General features: G+C 47.8%; 1 protein-coding gene, 1 long non-coding RNA gene and 2 other non-coding genes across 6 annotated transcripts; 3 read left to right on the top strand and 1 right to left on the bottom strand.

Annotated features, from left to right (window-relative positions):
* Positions 1-5,913: 5,913 nt before the first annotated feature.
* On the bottom strand, positions 5,914-9,885 carry LOC147005960 (major allergen Can f 1-like). Of its 3 annotated transcripts, none has more exons than XM_085830966.1 (6): positions 9,641-9,885; positions 8,550-8,683; positions 8,162-8,232; positions 7,974-8,081; positions 6,210-6,311; positions 5,914-6,103 (listed from the first exon to the last, which is right to left on the bottom strand). In XM_085830966.1, exons 1-6 carry the CDS (start codon positions 9,728-9,730, stop codon positions 6,045-6,047), a joined length of 564 nt encoding a protein of 187 aa, XP_085687092.1. In that variant the 5' UTR covers positions 9,731-9,885; the 3' UTR covers positions 5,914-6,044. The 3 variants fall into 3 exon arrangements, with proteins under 3 accessions (XP_085687092.1, XP_085687102.1, XP_085687098.1); XM_085830976.1 differs by lacking the exon at positions 9,641-9,885 and adding an exon at positions 9,544-9,616; XM_085830972.1 differs by lacking the exon at positions 7,974-8,081.
* Positions 9,886-12,729: 2,844 nt separating this feature from the next.
* Positions 12,730-15,623, top strand: LOC110290087 (uncharacterized). The gene is made up of 4 exons (XR_002377397.3): positions 12,730-12,928; positions 13,345-13,398; positions 14,703-14,764; positions 15,166-15,623. It is a non-coding gene; the product is annotated as an uncharacterized LOC110290087 (long non-coding RNA).
* Positions 13,468-13,599, top strand: LOC115030493 (small nucleolar RNA SNORA17). Its single transcript, XR_003836087.1, has one exon. It is a non-coding gene; the product is annotated as a small nucleolar RNA SNORA17 (small nucleolar RNA).
* LOC115030469 (small nucleolar RNA SNORA43) lies at positions 14,813-14,951 on the top strand. Its single transcript, XR_003836065.1, has one exon. It is a non-coding gene; the product is annotated as a small nucleolar RNA SNORA43 (small nucleolar RNA).
* Positions 15,624-16,389: the final 766 nt, after the last annotated feature.

The following is a 16,389-nucleotide window of genomic DNA, read 5'->3' on the forward strand; positions in this document are numbered from 1 at the left end:
AGAACCAAATCTGTGACCTTGACTCATTGGAATGTCTTTGAGTCTCTACTTCATGAACTTCTACACAAACGTACTAATACCTTTCTATATTCTGTTTCCCATTGACTGACTTTCTCTTATGCTAGAAGCCCTCAGCCACATTATTATGGACGTGTGTCTATTAGAACCAGTGCTTGTTATTGTCAATTTTTTTGTGTCACTGTGTCTTTTATGAGCTGGTACTCAGGGTCATACTTTAAGAAAGTAATCTATGAATTCTCTCACTGTTCATTGAGTAAAGTTTCCACAGTAGCTAATTAAGGAACAATAAACCAAGAGCCATAGAGTTGATCCAACATTTAAGACTACTTGTTGTTCTTGCAGTGTCCAGGATGAGTTCACATTCATGTGACTTAACAGTCTTCCGTAACTCAGATTCTAGAAGATGTAGTGGCCTCTTATGGCCACTGAGGGTCCTGCATGTAAAAAACTCACTCTTACCTGAGTCACATGGTAAAGTGGGTATGTTCATATAACACCAACAGGTGGCCTGGGAAAGTCACCATTGAATGAGGTGGGGCTCAGTGGCAGAGCAGGCATGGAGGCAACTCTGAAACTTCGAAGGGCAGTGGAGCTGGAGTGATGGGGAAGAAGGCAGTAACAGGGCCAAGGGTATAATTAGTTCTTTGGTACACCTCATCAGAACTCAGTCTAAAATTCTGCTGTGGCTATCTTAAGTCTGTCAGAAGTTTTATGATCGTGTGAACTGGGTTTATCCTGATGTTTTCATGCCTGTTATGATTTTGAGGATAGTCACAGGAGCATCGTGTGCTAGAGGATTTGTCTGAAAACATGGTTCTCTTGGGCATTGTGACAACTGCAAAGATCCTGGACTTTAACTCCACCCATTGTTTCTAACTCTGCTCTTTGGATTTGCCTGCTCAAGGGAGTGGCCACTCCCCCTGATGATGTGGCATCCCCAGAGAGCTTTTTAGATAATCGTCACATAAGTAGCCACTGTAGACTTGATTGAATAGGGAAGCTTTAAAGGTATGGCTGTGAACATTAACCTTTACTAAGGAAATGTTATCTGCAGTTAATTTTCTGGGATTTATATGCATTCTAGGATGCAAATACCACATCAGAATATTGAGAAATGTTGTTTCTTATGGTTAGTTCTTTATATTGCACCTAGAGACTGGAATAGTGAGTGCATATGCACGCTCTGAGATGATATCAGGTCACACTAGGTTTTACTTTTATTAGATATACTATAGGTTGGGGCAAAATTCTCACCTGTTAATCAACTAAGAGCCCTGGATGGTAAAGAGAGAGGAGACTGTAGCAAGGGATCCAGATATGCTGGGAGGATTGAAACAAGGGGTGAGATGGGCCTCAAGTGATAATAGAAAGAGAACATGAATTTCATTTTGTCAGGATGTGGCTCACAACACAGTGTCCTTAGCTATGAGACATAAAATAAAGACATTTAAAAATCCCAAGATGCAAAAAAAAAAAAAGATGCTTTGCTGGCTGCTGCTGTAAGCAGCAAAGGCCTTTCATCCCAGCCCTTGGGAGGCAGAGGCAGGAGTCAGGCTGTGCTCGCAGTAGAAAACAGGCTTCCTTTTTTCTTTCTTTCTTTCTTTCTTTCTTCTTTCTTTCTTTCTTTCTTTCTTCCTTCCTTCCTTCCTTCCTTCCTTCTTCCTTCCTTCCTTCCTTCCTTTCCTCTTTTCTTTCTTTCTTCCTTTCTTTCTTTCTTTCTTTCTTTCTTTCTTTCTTTCTTTCTTTCTTTTTTTTGGGATGAAGCCTGGCCCTGGTCCTGCCTGCCTGTGTGCTCACGCTGAGCACAACAGGGAAGGTAGATCTGTGTGTGTGTGTGTGTGTGTGTGTGTGTGTGTGTGTGTGTGACTCCTGTCATGCTGCATGCTATGGGCCCATGCCATGTTGTGTGTGTGTGTGTGTGTGTGTGTGTGTGTGTGTGCATTTGGAGACCAGAGGTCAACATCAGGAGTTTTCCTCAATTACCCACACACACACCTTATTTTTTTTTTAAGATTTATTTTATGTATGTGAGTATACCATTGCTCTCTTCAGACACACCAAAAGAGGGCATCAGATCCCATTACAGATGGTTGTGAGCCACCATGTTGCTGCTGGGAGTTGAACTCAGGACCTCCAGAAGAGCAGTCAATGTTCTTAACCACTGAGCCATCTCCCCAGTCCCCCACTTTATTTTTCTTAAGACAAGAACCTGGAACTCACCAACTGGTCTAGACTGGCTATCCAGAAAGCCCCAGGCATCCATCTATTTCCACCTCTTCAGTACTGTGATTATATGCCTGAGCCACTAAGTTCTGATTTGTGTTTAGAGGAAGAGCTGGAGAGTAAAGGAGAGGTAGAGGTGGTAGTGGTGGTGGTAGTAGTGGTAGAACAGGCAGTGGTGATGGTGGTGGTGGTGGTGGTGGACCCATCGCACACATTTTATTTAACTGTCCAGTGGGCTCTTACAACCTCTTCCACCCCCCAGTGATGGGAGAATGGATGCATGCTGGGGTCCAGCTCCAGCAGAGTTCAGGTCCCAAAGAGGAAGTGTGGAGACAGCATGGGAAGGAGACAGCATGGGAAGGGAAGCATGCTCTGAGGGTGAAATGGAATAGCTGTGTTTGTTGAAAATTACTCTATGATTGCATAATAGCTTAGCCACAGGTAATACTGAAAGCAGATTTAATGATTCCAAGAAATATATGATCTTTTCATAAATTGTCTTTAATATATTTTAACCCTATTTCTCAATATCCAGAATGAAAGATGTAATCAACTTTATTATAGCATTTTTCTTTGAAGCAAAAACAATAGGTTCAGCAAGCATCTAAGTTCCTATTGTTTTCCAGAGTTCATCAATCCCACAAGGTCCCCCTTTACATTTCCTCCTGCATGATTTCAGTCTTTGTGGTCAGGAGGTGCCAGACATTGAATACTGAGAAACGAACCATTAGGAGCAAATTTCATTCTTCAAGGGGCATGATGCAGCATTTGTACCATGTAATACAATAAACACCAGGCTGTTTCCTACTTGTGTTCCTGTGTGGCTTAGTCTGACAGTATGGACCTGTTCTGCTTATATTATCCCCAAAGGGAGGGTCCTGATCACTATCTTCTTCCATTATACCTTATCCTAATTCCTTCAATGCCTGCTCCTGCATATGGCAGAAAGAGACCGAGTCAGTCTAACTTCTTAACAGAATCTGCTTCTCATAGGACATACCAGATCTTGCTGTTCATCCCCTACATCATGTACCCAGGCAATCAAACCATGGGCATTACTCTAAACTTGCCAATTGAATGTTAGCCCTCACTGCCCAGGCCTCAGACTCTGGGTCTGGGCCTGTTGTTTCTCTCAATTGTGTGCTTTCATCCTTGGGACAGGGTGTACTTGAAGACTTCCTGGCACCATCTTTCAGTTGGTAAATCTTTAACTTCTCTATTGTTGGTGCAAACAGGAGGAGGGCATTCTTGTGTAGGTGTAGGCAGAGTTGTCACACTGTACAGTTCCATGTTGGTGGGGACATTTTACAAAGAATTACTTTGTTTAGAGAGACTGCCATTGTACACTTTCATATCCTCTGCCAAATCCCATACAAAATTTCCCAAAGGGAAAAGGCACAAGGAAACTCACATAACACATCATGAGAATCATCACAGATGGAAGGGAAAGGAAGCTGGAGGATTGTGATCTGTGATGTCAACCTGCTGGAACTTGTCAAGCAGCAGTGGTCGCCGTGTGGTCCACACCAAATGCACACCACCATGTTCAGGTCTCTAAGTAGGTTTGGGGAATCCAAATTCAGGTCCTCACACTGTGTATCCATGAGCCCATCTCCCCAACCCCAAAACATTGCTTTCAATGAGCAACATGTCTATGAAAATATGACCCAAAGGTTAAGGCAACAGATCTGAAAAAAAAAAAAAAAAACCAGTCCAAAGATTTTTTTGATCTTATGTTAGTTTCCATCAAGCACCTGCAGGCCCTAGCACAAACAACCTTTGAGTATCTGCAAACTGAACTGTCCTCAGAACCCACAAGTCAAAAGTGTTATCTTACAGCAAGGCTAGTGAGACACTAAAAGACACAGCCCCGCTGTGTGGCCTCCAGGATAAGTGATGTTGAAGTCTGCTAAAAGCACATGCTATATGGTCCTGCTGACAGAGTGACATCTGCATTGATCTGAGGTCTTAGTGAGGGCATATTATGGAATGTGCTTTTTTGGTTTTTTTTTTTTTTTTAAGTAATGATTTCCACCTTTGAATTTGTTTATTCTTTGACCTTGAATAGATCAAAGTAGAAGTTACAGGCCAATTGTGGTGGCACATGCCTTCAATCAATCTCAGCTCTCGGAATGTACAGGCAAGAGAATCAAGAGTTCAATGTCTTCCTGGGCTACAGAGACCATGTGTGTGGCCACTCCAAGCCCCACAAGTTTTAGCTGGTTTAATTACAAGGAACATCTTGTTTTTATGTCATAACTGTTAAGAGAAATTAAGGAAAGGAAAGGAGACAAAAAGAGAGAAACTAACCTCTGAGGAGGCCAGAAGGAGCTGAGTGCACACTGAAGCAAACAGCTTCAGGAATGCTCATGGAAAAGACTTCAGGATACACAGCAATTAGACACCATTCATGGGGACTTCTCTATGGGAAAATGGGCTTCATTTCTCTTCTCCAGAATCTGGTTCAGCCACAGATTGTCTTATGCTTTTTTATCTTGTTTTGTATTGTCATTTGCTTCTTTGTTTGCTTGCTTTTGGCTTATATTTCCTATTTTCTCTACATTTAGAGTTATGTATATCATTTATATGGGTTTGTGTTTACTTATTGTTTACATTCTGGTAGTTCTGGCCTTTTTGGTAACATGTCCCCAGATGGCCCATCCTCCAAAGTTCACTAATTCCCAGAGAACTACCTCATCTGAAAGCCCTGCCTTCCATGTGCACAGAGCACACAACTACCCTCCTCAGTGGCCTCACATCTGGGCCGCCATCCATCAGGCCACGAGGGACATCTCAAAGCCCAAGCTCTGCAGTGATCCACACTAGCCACTCCAACTACCTCCCTGTGACCCTGATCACCCTTTGCTTCCCTCACTAACCACCACGTAGGCTCTAACCCTGCTTCCCAGGTTGCCCACTGCTGGGCCATGAGGCCTTGTGTGCCTTGTGTGCTGTTGCATGGCACCCATATGAAGATATGAGAAAGTGAACAAAAGTCTTTCCTTCCTGATTAGCATGTTCACACTTGAGTGTTGGTCTGTACTTTCGAAAGTGAAGCCTAAGAGGCTGAAGAAATGCCCCAGTCAGTGAAGTGCTTGCTTACAAGCATGGGGACCTGTATTCCATTCCCAGAACCCACATAAACAGCCAGGCATGGCAGCAGGCCTACCTAGTCCAAATGCCAAGTGGCAGAGATAGAGAATCCCTGAGGCTTGCTACTCAGAAAGCTAAGGAGAATATGTGAGCTCCAAGCCAATGAGAGACCATGTCTCCAAAAATAAAATGGGCGTGGAGGAGATAGCTTGACTCAGCTCTGTTCTTCCAGAGAACCCCAGGTTGGTCCTCAGAACACATATCAGGCAGCTCACAACCACCTAGAATTCCAGCTCTGGGGGATCTGATGCTCTCTTCTGGCCTCTGTGAACACCCGTATACATGTATCATGCATTCATACAGACACATAACATATAAATAAATAAGTCATAATAAATTATAAAGTGGACAAAATCTAACAAAACAGCACCAGTGTTGACCTCTGACCTCTACATCGCGCACGCACACACAAGCTACACGTGGATCCACATACATGCCTGTGCATGCAAATAAATTTTAAAATTAAAAGATTAAAGCCTGGGCCCATAAACTGTTATGTGACACATGTGGCCTGGGGACATTGACCATATTTATTAAGGCAGAGACCTGTTTGGAAGAGATGTGGGCACTTGGCCCCACCTTTTCCTTTCTCGACACTAAGTGTTCTGGCCAAGATGGAGGTGCATGGAGGATCCCCACTCCTGCTGCTACCCAGTCTCTGAGGCGCTGCTCCTGTGTGAGGAATCTCTGGACAATTCACAGGCTTCTGTAGACCGGGAAGGAGATGAGGGAATAGATAGGCATTGTGCAGTCAGTCTGACAGAACTGGAGTAACAGGAAGGAAATAAGGGGGGAAAAACCCTTCTCATTACCAGCGTGGGGAGGCTTCTTTGTCTTGGCTTTTTCCCCCATTTTACTCATCATAAACGTCGTGAAGGCCCTCAGAGCATCTAGGTTGGTTTTCAGGGTGCGGCCTGCAGAACAGATGGGCTGAAGCTGAGTGCTTGCAGGGCAAAGCCTCCAAGACACATGCAGAAGAGAAGAGCCCTGCTCCAGGCTGGAAACAGGCAGCTCCTCCCCAGGGCCCCAGGCATTCACTAGAACTGCTGACCCACGAGTGCCCAGACCTAGAGGAAGCTCTCAGGCTTACTTGGAACACCAGGTGTGAATGAGTATGCTGTGGGACTTAAAACCCCCAAGATGTCTCCCTTTGAGACTCCCTAGGACAGGCCTGCCACCCGCCCAGTCCTGGTGAGCAGGAGACACATGTAGAAATCTCTGCACAGACACTCCTCCTGGGTTCAGGGATGCCCTGCCCCACCCTGTCCCAGCCCTTCAAGGACAGAAGCCCTAAGATCCACAAAGATCTCTTTTTTGAGAAGCATCATTTGAGAAGACAGAGTCTAGCCATCCATAACTCATTTCAAAAAATCACACCAGGCAGTGGTGGCTCACACCTTTAATCCCAGCACTTGGGAGGCAGAGGCAGGTGGATTTCTGAGTTCGAGGCCAGCCTGGTCTACAGAGTGAGTTCCAGGACAGCCAGGGCTATACAGAGAAACCCTGTCTCGAAAAACAAAACAAACAAACAAAATCAGAGCCCAGCTCCTCCTAGTAGAACCCCATCTTCTGGGCCATAAAAGCCCATTCCCCCATCCAAGAAAGGCTCATCATGCAGAGTGATATCCCCAGCTCCCCCAGGGCCCCCTGGCAGATCCTTGGCCCAGGCCTCTCCCCTATAATACTGGGTCTCAAGAGGCTGCACCGTGGACTCCTCCCACCTCCTAACCAGTTATGTGCTTCACCCCCAAATCTAACCCACAGTCTTTTTCATAATCTGCAGGCAGGGCCTATGGGCAGCTGCTCTTGTCCTGTAGATCCCTGGTCCATAAAGAGACCCAGAACAGGTCATTGTTGGGACTTGTGGGCCCAAAGCCTTCATGAGGTTAAAGCCAAAGGCAGTAAAACAAGAAGTGGCATGGGGAGATGAGCAAAGAATGTTAACCAGAGCCAGGGAGGTAGCCGTGAGGCTGCACATCAGGAAGGGCCAGGGAGGCAGCCCTGTGAGGCTACAGATCAGGAAGGCTCTAGGGTACACCACTGAGGAACACTGTGGCAAGAGCCTTGGGGCTCAAGGTGGACATGTGGCTCTCTCAGATTCTCACTGCTCACCTTTGAAAAGTGTTCTTTCCCTGGGAGCATCCTGTGCCAAGCAGGGTTTTGGACAATGTGCCAAGATCTACCCTCAGGATGCCATAACTCCACACTTACCACCGTAACACATGCCACAGAATAAATAACTCATGGCACATGGCACAGATGTCCAAAGATTCCTGGGGCCAAATAAACCCAAACTAGATCTACACAAGACTATGACAAAGACTGACTAGGTCAGGGGTGCAGGAGACATTTACATGCTGGAAATAGCCAAGTCCACCCAAGACTCAGGCACAATGGTTAATAAGGTAAGATCAGAAAAAGAGAGGACAAAAGGCTTAGAGCCCAACCCACCAAACCCGGACATACAGAGGGGCTCTCTGAGCTATGGAAAATGAAACAGGCCTGAAAAGAAAACATAAGCCAGGTCAGTGCCTATGCCCAGGAGTCCATGCTAAAAGACAAAGAGTGGAGCTCACCCATGAGCATCACCATCTGGTAGTACTGATAGTTCATTTTGCCCCTGAAGTAGGCAATGGCAGACTCCTTCCCAGGCAGGAAATGGATGTAGATGACATGCCTCCACCCTGTGGACAACACAGCCATGGGAGAAGTCCGTCTCCCGCTGGGCCTTTACTGAAATAAGAATTGGAACCCAGATACTCACATGTGAGGAACATGCCAGGGTCCTCTCCCTCATACAGAGGCAGCTTGTACTGAATACAGCCAATGGGTTTCCTAGAACACAGCATCCAAGTATGGCTCTCCCCAGGGCACACAGTCCTTCCCCATTCTTATCTCTGGGGCCCATGCTGGCCTCTCCAGAAGCAAGTAATCCTGTACAAGAAATCCTCTCACCCTATTCAGCATGGGCATAGACCACAGCAAGTTAGCTCTCTGACCTCATGAAGAGGTCACCTGGTGTGTTGCCCAGGCAACACAGAAGATGCCACATTCCTCAATGACTACTAGAGGTGAGGCAGTCTGTGCTTAGTCACACTTAGAACTGTTTGGCAGCAGCAGCAGCAGAGATTACCTCCACAGAGACCACTCACGTCAGGTTCATCCTGAACTCCAACTCATCAAGACTGTTTCTCTCAAAGGTGAAGGGAGGCAGCGGGTCTTTCCAACTCGACTCAGGAATAGGCATGTCTCCTGCCCAGCAACTTATGTACCACTTTCCCAAGATCTGCAGTTGGAGGCCACAAGTACACACAGTTGCAGGGAGAAGGGAATCAGGAAGAGGGTGGGTGAGAGGTAGGAGGAGAATGTGGTCAGGTCTCAGTGCAAGATGGAAGGGTCCGAGATGCCAGGATGTCAGGAGGAGTCCCGACCATAGCTGTCTCTCACCAACAGCAGCAGTAGGTAGAACCAGGCAGACAGGGCAGAGGCCTCCTAGGAGAAACACTTCCTGGGAAGAGCCCTGACCACAGACCCTGCACAGGCATCCAGAGGGAACTGAGAACGGTGATCTAGAGGACAGGTTGACCTTTCACTTCAGGGAGCTGGGCGGGCGACAGGGTAGAATGGACACGGCTGAGGGGGTGACCTGAGATAAACATGACTGTACCAACTGACCACGGTCTGCTTCACTGTCTACAGTCAACGTGCTAAGGTGTGACAAGGAACGGACTTCTCAGTTTCTCCTGAAATCTTTAGGAAGTTGGCTCTGTCCCCCAGATGCACAACAGTCACAGGGGCCTTAACCTGGATGAAATCTGAAATCAGCTTATTGGAAGAATATGAGAAGTGCCTCTGAAGCGCACACTCGCACACACACACACACACACACACACACACACACTCACACACGCACACACACACTGAGAGAAAGGAAGGAAGGAAGCCTATCCTTGGGAGTCCAGCTAGAGCCAGGACAGGGTCCACCTAGCAAGCCTCCCCTGTCCCCCAGCAGCCTCTTAGTCTCTAAGTGCACACAGTGAGAAGAAGGACAGGACCATGGCCTGGAACACCTGCTCAAGCCCCACTCCCACCTGAGAAGATCCCACCAAGCACAGGAGAGAGGTGTTTTTTTTTTTTCAACATCACCTGTGGCTTCCATCAGCAGGCCTGAGACACACCCAGTCCAAGGTCTGAGCTTGGAAGCCAGTTGCTACCCTCAGTCCTCCCTCCCCAGAGCCATCACCTCCTCAGCACTGGCAGGAGTCAGAGGAGGCATCATGGCTCGAACCACAGAGAGCAGGCCCAGCCCTGCAGTGAGTGTGAGCAGCTGCATGGCCTCAGCTCAGCTCTGTGCTTCTAGTCTCTCAGCTCCTTGTGCTGCCACCGCTACTGCTGCCGCTGCTGCTGCTGCCGCTGCTCCTACTCCCTGACATGCAGAATTGCTCTGGAAGCAGAATCCTGCCTTCCACAATCCACACCAAAGTCTTTGTCCACACCCCTCTGTCCAGGAGATTGCAGTTTTGTTTGGATCGATGTGAAGAGATGTTAATTTGTTCAATTAACCTCAGGACTGCCTCTGGCACTTCTCAGGACCCTGGCCCAGTGAGAATATTCTCAGAGCAGGAAGTGCCCTACTTAGGAATCTGAAGCCAAGAGCATGACACAAGAGCCCCACAGGAGAGCTCACACCCTTCTCAGGATCCAGGATCAGACAAGGAGTGCTTGAGATCACCCAAGAGCTGCTTGTCTGTGCTCAGGCCTCAGTCCCCTCCCTGAGGGAAGTCTCCTTGCCTCCTGCTTCCTCCTGAGGTGGGACAAAAACACCAGGAGAATAAAGAAGCCACAGGAAGAGAAAGCAGCCACTCTGCCGGTACTTGCACAAGAGTCAGCACCGGGCAGAACCTCACAGACAAGGTTATGAACCGTGCTTACAACCAAAATACACCCTCACCTCCTGTGGCTATGGTAGGAATTCTTTTGGCCTTTTTTGACTGATGCTTTTTTCATGTTGCCTTGTAAACCTGTAAGTGCACTTGATGTTGCCTATACACTGAGAACTAAAGTGAATTATTTGGATTTGAAAAAATTTTAAAAAAGCATGCCGAAACAGTTTTTGCTTCACTTTTTTTTAAAGATTTGTTTTTATTTATATGTGTGTGTGTGTGGGGGGGGGTTACATGTGTGTGGGTATCCAGGAAGTCCAAAAGAGGGCATCATATCACCATGTGGGTGCTGGGAACTGAACTCAAGTCCTCTGAAGAGCTACAAGTGCTCTTAAGCGCTGAACTATGATGGTTAGTCCTGATTGTCAGCTTGGTGAAATGTAGAATCACCACGAAAGCAAACTTTGGGGGAATCCTAGATTATGCTTCCTGAGGAGGGAAGACCTACCCTGAGTCTGGGTAGCATCACCCCATGGCCTGAGGTCCAAGATTAAAAAAGACAGAGCCGGGCGTGGTGGCACACGCCTTTAATCCCAGCACTCGGGAGGCAGAGGCAGGCGGATTTCTGAGTTCGAGGCCAGCCTGGTCTACAGAGTGAGTTCCAGGACAGCCAAGGCTACACAGAGAAACCCTGCCTCGAAAAACCAAAAAAAAAAAAAAAAAAAAAAAAAAAGACAAAGCATGCTGAGTAGCAGTGCCTCTCCCTCCCTTCCTCCCTCCCTCCCTCCCTCCTGCCTCTCTCCCTCCTCTCTCTCTCTCTCTCTCTCTCTCTCTCTTTCTCTCTCTCTCTCTCTCTCTCTCTCTCTCTCGCTCTCACTCTCGCTCTTGCTCTCTGCTTCTGTAGGGTCTGTGTGGTCAGCTGCCTCCTAGCCCTACTACCATGCCTGCTGCATCAATGACTGTACTGTATCCCCTTGAACTATAAGCCAAATATTTCTTCCTTCTTTAAATTGCTTTAGTCAGGGATTGGGACGGTTCATCTCAATTTGCAATTTGATGAGATCTAAAATCACCCAGGAGACGAACCTCTGGGTGTACCCGAGGGCTTATCTTGATTAGGTTAATTGAGATGGAAAGACTAACTCCTTCTGGGTGGCACCGTTCTCTGGCCTAGCTAGGATCCTGGAGTGTAGAAGGGGTTATCTGAGGACCAGCATTCATCACTCTCTGCTTGCTCCTTGACCTGCCATGTGGGCCAGCTGCTTCAAGCATACTGCTGTTCCTTCCCTGCCATGCTAAACTGCAACCTCAAACTGCAGCCCAAACACTTTCTGCTTAATCGGCTTCTGTCTTGGTATTTTATTACAGCAACAGAAAAGGAAATTGAGATAACTAAGAGCAAAGGTGACTGGCAACAAGTCGTGAGGCTAAGATAAGAGCCTGCTCCTTAGTGAACCAGGTTTGATTTCTAGCATCCAGCTCAAAACCATCTGTAACTCCAGTTCCAAGGCTTTGGGCCATGCATAACAGTTCACCCCTCAAAATCTAGTTGTTAGAAGTTAGGGGCAGAAGGATCAGAAGTTCAACTTATCTTCAACTACATAGCAAGTTTGAAGCCTAGGCTATATGAGACACTGTATCAAAAAACAGGAAGGAGGAAGGGAGGGAGGGAGGTGGGAAGGCAGACAGGCAGGCAAAATAAGGGCTCAAGAACTTGAGACTATTAGCAAGTGTGGCTGGGCTGGCCCACCAGTAAAAGAAGAGTGCTCACTGGTGTGTCCCCAGGCCCACAATTTACCCCATCACCTGGGAGCCCTCATCAGTTTCAGGACTTATTAGACAAGTGATCTGTACTTGTGCGGGATACAACACAGCAAGCAGTCAGAGTGTATTATGTGACTTCCAGCACTGTCCTAAAGCCGAGGACAGCCAACCTTCTAAAAGCTGCTGTGTGCCTCAGATCCACAGACAACCCCACAGGTGGGGCTAGTTAGAAACATCTGGAATCCATGAGCTCCCTGGAGCTCCCTCCTGACTCATCCCCAAAGCGTCCTTGTAAAAGAGGAAACAACTGGTCGCCTCCTTGCCTCCTAAATTCTGGTTCGTCAGAGCTGGCCCTTCCTCTTTGCATGGAAGCTTTAGTATCACTAAGAACAGGGGGAGCAAGGCTGCTCCCACCAAAAACAGGGAGTTTTGTAAGAAGGCGCAGGACTTCATGGGTCGTTTGAAAAGTCCTGTGAGCTTGGCAACACTGGAAATACGTCTCTGAGTTTTGCTTGGAAAGGCAGGATCTAGGATCAAGCAGTACAGAGCCCATGAGCCTCTAAGCGACTGGGCTATGAGAAGCGCCGGCGAGGAGAGAAGGAGCCACTAGAGGGCGCTGCACTCGGAGGACAGTGAAAGTCCCTCGCGGGCTGCCGTAGTCACTACTATAAAGGACGTGGCGTGGAGCTGCTCGGCCTCTCGGCAGCCATGGCGGCTGTATGTTTGTATCGCCATTGTTACCGTTGGGACGCCGCGGATGACCCTACATACCCTCGGCCAGCTACCGGGAAGACTGCGTCTCCTGACGATCGTTAACAAAGATGTACCGTGCTTTCCTTCTGAGAGTTTAGTCGCCCTAATATGTGCAGCAGGCTAACCGCGCGGTAAGGGGAAGGGCGTTCACGATGTGCCCGAGGGTCGGGTGGACTGCCCCCAGAAGTCCCAAGAAGGAAAGCCGAGGCTCCTGTCTGGACTAGTACAACGCAGAAGCCCCTGGTTGGGGCTCCAGACCGGTCTCCCCTTCGTAGGGCTAAGGAGCACCAGGGAAAGAGTCTGTCTATATTTGCTGCATGCTGAATACCAACTTGAGATAACCCAGATGTGAGACGGTACTCTTGACTGTCTAGTGTAATGCCGCTGAGTTGGAGAGAAAGGAAAGGGGGTTTTATTTGTAAAAAGCCTTAGCAAGGTCAAGCCATGTGGACCCATTGGAATAGGAATAAAATACAAGCCTGGTGCAGTCCCCCAAAGTGATCCTGCCAGAGTGTGTGCAGAATGCTTTCTTCCTTTCCTTCCCTAGGAAGTTTGTCTGAAAGAGAAAGTAAGCGCCTGTGAGGACATGTTGGGCTATTAGGTGAGTTGACTCAAAAGCTACTAAGATTCACATTAACAGTGTGGCACCCAGCACTTGCTACATCGACATCCTGCTCCTAGAGGCGTTGCAGGTGTGGCTGCTGTGTCACATGTGCGTCAGTAGGTGGCAGAGAGAAAAGAGGCTATGTCTACGCTCAGTGTTCTGCCCTGTGAACGTCTGAATGATTTGTAGCCCGACAACACTCCTGAAAGCTGGAGGTGGGATTGTCCCTCCTAGTTGTTGACTGGCTTAGGTCATTTGATGGCTCTGCATAAACCAAATAGAGGGGCTGGTCTGTAAAGAGGAGGTTTACAGAGAAATTGATTTGTTGGAAATCATGAAACCAGGTCCTGGGACACAGCGTTGTGGCACATGTTTCTCTTCTCCACCAGCTTGGGTCAAGAGACTGTCTCAAAAACAACAGTAGGTGGAAGCAATGACGCATCTGTCTTAGTCAGGGGTTTTATTGCTATGAAACACCATTACCAAAGAGTGAGTTGGGGAGGAAAGGGGTTATTCCTCACACACTTACACTGCTGCTTGTTGCCAAAGGAAGTCAAGGCGGAGACCATGAAAGGGTGCTGCTCATGTATGAGTGTTCCACCTGTACCTGCATGCCAGAGGAGGCCATCAGAGCCTGTTATAGATGTTATAGGTGGTGGTGAGCCGGGAATTGAACTCAGCAGTCAGTGCTCTTAACCACTGAGCCATCACTCCAACCCCAACCAAGAGCTTGGGTTTCTCTATGGCCTGGGATTAAAGGCGTGCTCTACCACCAGCACCAGATGGCACCATTCACAATGGGCTAGGCCTTCCCCCCACATCACTAATTGAGAAAATGCCTTACAGTTGGATCTCATGGGGGCATTTCCTAATGACTAACTTGTGTCAAGTTGGCACAAAACTAGCCAGTACAACCTCAAAGCTTCTCCTTGGGGAGATGAGTGGAGTTTACTACCTAATGATCCGGCTATCTTGATGTGAGATGGCTTTTCAAACTGGGTATCTACTGGTTGCTGGCTGGTACGGGCTGGAGTGTAGCTCAGTGGTGCTCACTTGGCTGCACACAGGCCTGCGTCTCCCAATCCCTGGCACCCTGGACAAGTGAACCTGATAATGGGAAAAGACGTGGTGCCTGGTGGCAGGTCCATGCAGCACCATGATTTCAGAATAAGGAAGTGTGGTGGAGCATACAGCTAACAGTGACAGGGATAAAGGGACTACTGCTTCAGGCCTCCAGAGGTCTGGGGGTGCGACACTTGTGGAGGGCTTGTGGTCTACATTGATTGTTTTCTTTGGTACAGGAAAGTTGGTGACTAAAGTCTGCTTATGCCGAATGCCCAGCAATGTCCAGTTGAGCTAAGAGGTAGGCTGGAGCATGCTCAGATGGGATGTGAGTGGCTGCCCTGAAGGTGCTGTCCTAGATCAGCACCACAGGCATGGCCCAGCTGCTCAGCTGAGCCTGTGACATTGGGGCAAAGAGCAAGTGGCTGTTTCTACGCTCAGTGCTCAGAAGCCCGTGAGCACTAAGAATGGTTTGTAGCCTAACATTTTGCAGAGCTGTGGTGGGAAGGTACTGGGTTTTGCTTTGATGCTGTTGGCCAGACCCCAATGTCAAACCTCTAAGGCTCACCAAAGGGTTGCATGGTCAGCATTTTAGGGAGATAAAACTTTGGAAATGGGGGGGGTATAGAAACTAAGTTTTCTAGGAGACATTCTGAGGGACTGGAAAAATATAAGAAACTATCCATTCTTTTCATCTTCCAGATCCAGGAGCCAGGAAGAAGGGGGCCTACTTGGCCAACGTGGCTGATCACGTGCCTGAGGTATGCCCTCTGACCTCACCAGGGTAACACAGAACCACATACAGGCCTTGGGCAACTCGAAATTTACGCTGGTAGCTCTCCCATGTCCTAAGTTAGGAACTGAATTTGGATTGGCTTGGGTTTGACTCTATTTCCAAGACTGAAGTGAGGTAGTAACACTGGGTGGAGGACCCTCTAAGGCTCAACCTCTACCTAATTGTATGTGGCCTTAAGAGAGAGAGATAATTAATGAGTTGGGTGGTGATAAATGGCTTGAGTTCAAGGCCAGCCTGGTCTACAAAGCAAGTTCCAGGATAGCCAGGACTGTTACACAAAGAAACCCTGTCTTAAAAAACTAAAAAAAGGAGAGGGGAAAAAAAGGCTGGATGCTGTGACACAAATAAACTTGTCAGTTCTTGAGGCTGGAATCTTTCTTTGCTGTCGGCACTCTCCCACCTTAGGCTAAATAGCCTACTGAGTTTCTTCTCATCTCCCCTGGAAAATAAAACATGCCAGACTAAGGTTTACTTTGGGCTGGAACTGTGGCTTTTAAAGGGAGCTAAGCTTAGGAGGCTGGTCTGTGGGGGCACAAAGACAACACTATAGAAATGCTGGTCTGGGAGCCGGGCGTGGTGGCGCACGCCTTTAATCCCAGCACTCGGGAGGCAGAGGCAGGCGGATTTCTGAGTTCGAGGCCAGCCTGGTCTACAAAGTGAGTGCCAGGACAGCCAGGGCTACACAGAGAAACCCTGTCTCGAAAAACCAAAAAAAAAAAAAAAAAAAAAAAAAAGAAATGCTGGTCTGCTAAAGTGTCTGGAGCCCAGGCTGGGGCTGCCACTGTGTGCCATCGAGGATATTGCTCAGTGGTCGAGCATGATGCTGAGAGATGCACAAGAGTCTGTCCACAGGTTTAATTCCTGGGACAGTGGAGAACTTATTTAAAGATTTATATATTATATGTAAGTACACTGTAGCTGTCTTCAGGCACTCCAGAAGAGGGAGTCAGATCTCATTACTGATGGTTGTGAGCCACCATGTGGTTGCTGGGATTTGAACTCAGGACCTTCTGAAGAGCAGTCAGTGCTCTTAACATGGCCCCCGACAGTGCAGAATCTCTAAGAAACAAAGGTTGGCATTTAAGCTCATGACTTACCTTACAGTTTTTTGTGTGCTCCGTTGGTGCCCA

Source organism: Mus caroli, unplaced genomic scaffold (assembly GCF_978045245.1).
Source record: "Mus caroli unplaced genomic scaffold, Mus_caroli_1 scaffold_2, whole genome shotgun sequence".
NCBI classification, from domain to species: domain Eukaryota; kingdom Metazoa; phylum Chordata; class Mammalia; order Rodentia; family Muridae; genus Mus; species Mus caroli.

Bases quoted from the DNA above. Each gene is read 5' to 3' on its own strand.
- LOC147005960 (XM_085830966.1), bottom strand. From the start codon at position 9,730: ATGCAGCTGCTCACACTCACTGCAGGGCTGGGCCTGCTCTCTGTGGTT. The intron at 8,684-9,640 runs GTGATGGCTCTG...CTCCAACTGCAG, and splicing joins CTCCTGCCAGTGCTGAGGAG to ATCTTGGGAAAGTGGTACAT. The intron at 6,312-7,973 runs GTGAGCTCCACT...TCTGTTCTGCAG, and splicing joins CCAGATGGTGATGCTCATGG to GCCGCACCCTGAAAACCAAC.